This window comes from Apium graveolens, chromosome 11, assembly GCF_009905375.1.
Source record: "Apium graveolens cultivar Ventura chromosome 11, ASM990537v1, whole genome shotgun sequence".
Classification (NCBI taxonomy): domain Eukaryota; kingdom Viridiplantae; phylum Streptophyta; class Magnoliopsida; order Apiales; family Apiaceae; genus Apium; species Apium graveolens.
In genome coordinates this window covers 206,288,696-206,295,033 of record NC_133657.1, presented here as the reverse complement: position 1 = coordinate 206,295,033, position 6,338 = coordinate 206,288,696, and the positions used below count along the sequence as shown (strand labels likewise).

The 6,338-nt window shown below is 34.0% G+C and overlaps 1 protein-coding gene across 1 annotated transcript; it reads right to left on the bottom strand.

The window, feature by feature from the left end:
- Positions 1-4,567: 4,567 nt before the first annotated feature.
- On the bottom strand, positions 4,568-5,352 carry LOC141696830 (subtilisin-like protease SBT2.5). Its single transcript, XM_074500952.1, has 3 exons — positions 5,166-5,352; positions 4,879-5,026; positions 4,568-4,773 (listed from the first exon to the last, which is right to left on the bottom strand). Exons 1-3 carry the CDS (start codon positions 5,243-5,245, stop codon positions 4,708-4,710), a joined length of 294 nt encoding a protein of 97 aa, XP_074357053.1. The 5' UTR covers positions 5,246-5,352; the 3' UTR covers positions 4,568-4,707.
- Between the last annotated feature and the right edge of the window lie 986 nt (positions 5,353-6,338).

The window sequence follows — 6,338 nt, the reverse complement described above, 5'->3', positions numbered from 1 at the left end:
TAACTGTGCCAAAAAAGTGAATTTTCTGTTGAAACGTGCCAAAAAAGTCCGGGAGCCCTCGAACCCCGGCCACTCAACACGCATAACTCTAAAATACACCGCAAAACAACTGAGCTAGTAGTATCATCTGTACAAAATTGTAAACACAATTTTTATTAACGTTTTTGAGTGATAAAAAAGGTCATATCTTAATACTTGTGAGATTTTGGTTCTTCTCTTCCTAAATTGTGAGAATAAGGGGCCATAATTCCCTAACAATGTACTCACATAATTTAGCCGAGTACATATAATTTTTTAATGTGAATGCACGAGGGGTATTTTTGTAATTGCAAAAATTATTTAAAAAATTATAATTATATCATTAAAAATATACTATGCCCCTAAATACGTAATTAGGGGCATTTTTCTCAATAACTTAATAGGATTTTTTGTTTTTTTAGTTGTTATTGTGGAGCTCGCACATAGTTTCTCCCCAACACGTTTGAAAAATTCTCAAAAAAATTATGCAATCTTTTGGGCCCAAGTGGATGATTGATCCACTATCTTATTTTATGTTTTTCTCATGGACTCGGGCCTAACCACGTTTGCATAAACTCCCATCTTTTGATTCACTCCATGTTTTATATATTTAACATCACTAAAACAAAAACAGTTTGTACGTGGCACACATTAATCACTAAATTTTATATATTTAACTACATTTGATAATAACGATGGATCAGGTATACAAAGTGTCCATCAATCAAAAATAGCTAATTTTATAATTTTTAATTTATAGCATGTGTACATGAACACATTAGAAAAATTCATACGAAAAAGATCCATTTGTTTCCACTAATAATTTTATTATATTTTAAAAGTTTTATCCACTACCTTTACAACTAAAAGAAGATTAATGTTATCTAATTAAATTAGTACAATCTTAACTTACACATGAAGTTTGCCTCAGTGGTGTTGTAATGAAACTTAAAATCAGATTGAGAGGACGATACGATGCGAGAGTTTCGTGCACGCGTAGGAAACATGATTCATATCTGTATATTTGATACAGATATGATGCTTTCTTTCATGTTATCAAGAAGAAGATCACATATATTCGATAGGTAAGATATATATTCTTATTCACAAAAGGTTGTGGAGAGAATGTCAATTGATATATGCCTTCATTATCAATTATCAAGAGCCGAATGTCAAATGAGTATATTTTGTAATTCTTTATTTTACAAATATCAATTTTAGACAACGAAATGTACACTATAAATCTAAGCAGGTCTATTGATTATCTCGATAATAAGTTGAGTTCTTATCTCACGTCGATAAGAATAAAAGTATTTGGGAATTTTATCGATACAAGTCAACAACTAATGTGCACAAAATTGCTAACTTTTTCGGACAGACATGTGCTGGGTTGTTGGGTATGGTACTTATTCGGTTGTGGACTTGGGAGATCTGCCCGTCCGGAAGTGCAGAGGCACTGTCCGGATTCCATTTATGTGTTTGTGAGATCGACGATGACGTTGATCCTATAAGAAGGGGTGTTTGTAACATTTCACATCGATAAGAATAAGAATATTTGAGGCCTTTATAAATACAAGTCAATAACTAATATGTACCAAATTACTAGCTTTTTTGGACTGACATGTGATGGGTTGTTGGGTCCGGTACGCATTCGGTTGTGGACAGTTGGGTGTTATAATTCTTCAATGTAAAGATACGTGATTACTGATAAGAGGATAAACTTGAGTTATCTAACCGTACTCGTATACACACATATATTAGTGTAAAACATTTACCGGAAAATTATTCCATAAACTAATGTAAACTTTTGTCAAGAAATGAAATCAGACTGCTAATTAGTGCTTAAACTAAGATTGTCCTTTAGCTATTGGCTAAGGTTGAGATTGTCAAAATAAGATCAGATGGTGGTGCCACTAATTATCTACAAAGTAATCACCAAGATATGGAGTCCCCACCATTTGTCAATGTCATTTTCATCTCCCACTTTATATTTTGTTTTTCATACTTTATTTTAGCTTATATAAACCTTAAGGTTGTTGTTCAATCATATTTATCAACCATGTTCTCAAACACCAATGAGAAAATTCAGAAATGAAATAAAAATCTAGCTACATATATATTCTTACTCTTCAAGGCATTGGTTGATTACTCTCCCTCAAGGGCTTCTGGATTGGGCCATGTTTAATATTTTTATAGTTGAAATTTCAATTAAAAAAGGCTGGCTAAGCTAGAAGCACTTTGAGGGGGAGTCAGCAGCCCTTGCCTTGCTCAATGCATATCTGCTGCAATTCTGCAGAACAAGTCAGGTAGTTGATGAAGGTTTCAAGAACAATGGCTATATGTCATTGCTCACTCTCCCTCAAAGGCTTCCGAGTCCGTATTCGATCTGTTTTACAGGATCATTTTGCCGGAAGCACTTGAGGGCGAGTGAATAATGTTTTGCCATGATTAAAGACTTGAGAGTTATGCAAAGCTTGTCACATGCATTATTTGTTTTCATATACTCATATGGGAATATACATTTGTAGTTATAGTGATTATGCCGATCAGACACACATTCTGACGTGAGAACAATTTTTCTGCACTCTGGCGAAAGTGGTGTTGCAAAACAACTATTTTGAATAGTATCACGTTAAAATATGTTCTACATAAAACACGAAGTTTGTACACATATATAAACATAAGTGGACCAATGGTACCTTTGACATATATGCAATACATGCAGAAATCAGATAATTATATGGTATTGGGGAGCTAAAAATTCACTTATCAAAAAAAAAAAAGAAGTTGCTAGAAAGTCACACACATTCTATCTGTAAATCCAACTTGAGGTCTTGATCTACTTGGGAATAACTCCCCAGCTGCAGCATTTGTGCAGGTGATAATGTAACTGTAAGTATTTTAATTCTGATGTATTTATGTCTGTATATTTGTTTCAAAAAGAAATGTTTTACATGGAGTTATAATCAGTTACAGATCCATTGGCTTACCCTGGTGAATATCATTTTCTTGGCTTTAAGGTTTAGGGTTAAGTACTCCACACTAATCAAATAGGGCAGACTTATTGAAATGAAATTTGTTTTTTTTTTCCTGTCAAGTAAATGAAAATCAAAGTTTAAAAAACAAGAAAACTTTAGGTTATAGTAATAAGCAAAGAGAGGGGGATGCATGTGATGACAGTAAGGAGGAGCCCCACAACAAAGTTAGAGCAGCAGCTGGCAAATAAGCAGTGGGATAACTTTAGTTGAAAAATAGAACTATGTGATGTATAGTCTGTGACTCCCATTTTTAATCTTAACTACAAAAAGCTGTCATTGGTCTTTACTGCCCCATGAGAAGGCCAATGAAATGTATCACATCACCCTCCTCCTCAGGTCCCCAGTACTACATTACTGTCTCTGGAGTAGATATATTTTACATATATATAAACCAAGTTTCGTAAACCGTCTTTTTCAGGATCAGTCAAGATGCGCGTAAACTGGTACGGACAGCTTGTTATCACAAAAAAAAAAGCTTTGTAAACAGTCAGGGTGCAAAATACCTTATAATTCACTGAGTTTTACATTTTTTTACTAAATTTTGAAGTTCAGTCGAGATTAGGCCGTGATTCGGCCCGAGGCGCGTCATCCTCTCAGGCACTCAGGAGTCAGGACTGAATGTTGCTATTGCTGTGCTGCCTGTTGTGTACATATATTTTTACCTATGCAGTTCACTGTTAAATGACATGTACAGTGTTAATTATAAAGGGAGTACCAGGAGGAATCATCCCTGTCATATTTTGTTTGTATCTACATGGGAATTACTAATGTTACCTACCCTCAACTTTTATTTTTGCAGCACAAGTTATGGAATGTGTTTGATTGCAGTTTGTGCATTGAAATTTGTACATTTGCTTCTCAGTTCAAATTTAGATATTTTTTATCTTCTTATTTTCATATGCATGCTAGAGATTCAAGTAGCCAATTATGTACTATAGAGAGTGTTAGTAGCTAGGCTAGAATAGGACCACCTGATAATCTTTATAACCATAGGTTAATGAGTTTGAAATAAATGTTAAAATTTTGATTATTTTTAATCGGGTGTTCGTCTCGACTAATCCCGGAAAGAATCAGCATAGCACCCACCGTATGACCCTCTATGAGCTCCGCTCAAACCGAACCTCAGACGATGGGTGGTAAACCTCTACAATCCTGAAATTAATAAGCTGAGTTGCCCGGGATGGACAAAATTCGAATTTTTCTAATAACTTTTGTCATGCATAATAAGCCGAGTTTTGCTCGAACGAGAACTATAGAAGAAGAATCGGAACTTAAGTTCAGATATAAATTAACCAACTAACCTCAGAATGTACCCAGTAGCTTCTTGACTTACCTAGAATCTCTTTAAAATATTCCAACGTCATCTCTGAGAACTAGTCGTAAAGGGATGATTACTTAACTTAATCAAGCGGGTTTTTAATTAATCCACTTAATTTTGACCTTAATGCTGCATTAATGTATTAACACGGTTGCAGAATCCACAGTATAGTAACTCATAAACAAGTGGAAGATTGAGAGAGATAGAGGCAACATATATAATAATAATATACACGCACATAAATGTCAGATAACACCGCTAAACACCGTAGCTATCTCCTCTATCTGAATTCCGATGATGAAAATTTGAGGTTTTAGCTGGTTCGCTGCCCGCCTAGCAATCGAGCTCTTGATTCTTCTCCACAACCCTCACACTCTTCGCAGATCTAAGCACATTGGCCTACATTTTCGAGAAAATGATGAGATATGAGATATGAACCTAATAAGCCCTATTCCTAACACCTTGGGGTTTTAGGAGAACTGGTAACTTAACAGACATGTTTACCTGGTCCTCGGTGATTTCGACAGCAAAGCCATCAACGATAACCAACGACAAAGTTTTGTTATAGGTGCCTGCCTCGAGATAATTCTCCAGCAACTCATCATGCTTCTTGCTCAGGTACAAATCAAGCTCATTCCCACCTTTCTTCGTCCTGCACACAAACATTCATTCATTCACATTGTGCAGAATATAAAATCAATACCAAGAAGACGATGAAATAAGCAAACGCTACAACAAAACATGCCATTTACGACAGATATTTGTTGACTGCAGAAGGATGGAGAAGTGACCTATAAGATCGAAGACGCTCATACTGAGGATCATAGTTCATGAAAACAAAGTATAACTCAGTAGCATTGGTACTTTCCATTACAAGTTTATCTTGGCAGAGATGTTTGTAAAGCTTGTTGGCGATCTCTGTGATATTATTGGTACTTAAAATTGGTAGCTGCTTTCGGTTGTGGGGACTTGGGGGTTTTATATATACAGTGATTGTCTTCATATTTTACCTGCCATGCATGTGATGCCTATTTATTTATACACCTAATTTCCTACCATTTTTAAGTTTCCTTCCGAATAATAAATTAATTTAAATTTCATTCATGAAACTAATTTTAGCAAATTAGCCAAAAAAACTTAAATTAAAAGGGAAATTTAAGAAATATTTTTCACAGCAGGATAAATTTTTAGAATACTAGTATTAGATCGTGTAAACGGTCTTACTCTAAAACCTTGAAATTTTAGAATGACCTATTCGTTGACATTTGCAAGCTAATAATTGTATGTGCAATAGTTCATTTTTCAGCGTGATTTAAAATAAATATAACGAAACAAAGAAAGTCACGCAAATAAATCAATATACTTAATAAAGGAGAAGACGATAGTGTTTAAGATCAAATGAGTTGGATAAATCAAGATGCCGATACTTTGTTTAAAAAATTAAGCTTACTCCTTACAATCAAATGATGAATTAATTTTTGTTTGAGCAACGATCGAATCCACAAACTTACACGACTTTATCAGACAATATTATACCCATGCCGACGCATTTAAACATTATAAATAGAGAAATGTTAGAGTCTCAAAAACGGTTTTCAAAAACGTTTTGAATGGTAAATTGTCAATATATTACTGAATATTTACTTATAAAAGAAATAGGTCCCTCGTGTCTTAATATAAATTTTATGAATTAAAAGAAAATATATATGTATCATTTTGAGAACGTTTTTGAGATTTTTTTTGTTACGCAGTATTGCTCTTGTAAATATTGATTATTTAATTTATGTTTGTCTGTAACTCTGTTTTTATAAAATACTGGTGTCACCCTGTGATCAGCCTTACACAAGGGAAAATCTTACAAATATATTTTAATGTATTAAAAATATAAACACCTACTGTTAGTGGAGGTAATGAAAGCCTACTCGGTTAAAATTATAATTTGACAAGCTAATTATAAAAATATT

Coding starts and splice junctions, on each gene's coding strand:
- LOC141696830 (XM_074500952.1), bottom strand. CDS start 5,245: ATGGAAAGTACCAATGCTACTGAGTTATACTTTGTTTTCATGAACTAT. Junction 5,027..5,165: donor GAGCGTCTTCGATCTTATAG/GTCACTTCTCCA, acceptor GTTTGTGTGCAG/GACGAAGAAAGGTGGGAATG. Junction 4,774..4,878: donor TCGAAATCACCGAGGACCAG/GTAAACATGTCT, acceptor TCGAAAATGTAG/GCCAATGTGCTTAGATCTGC.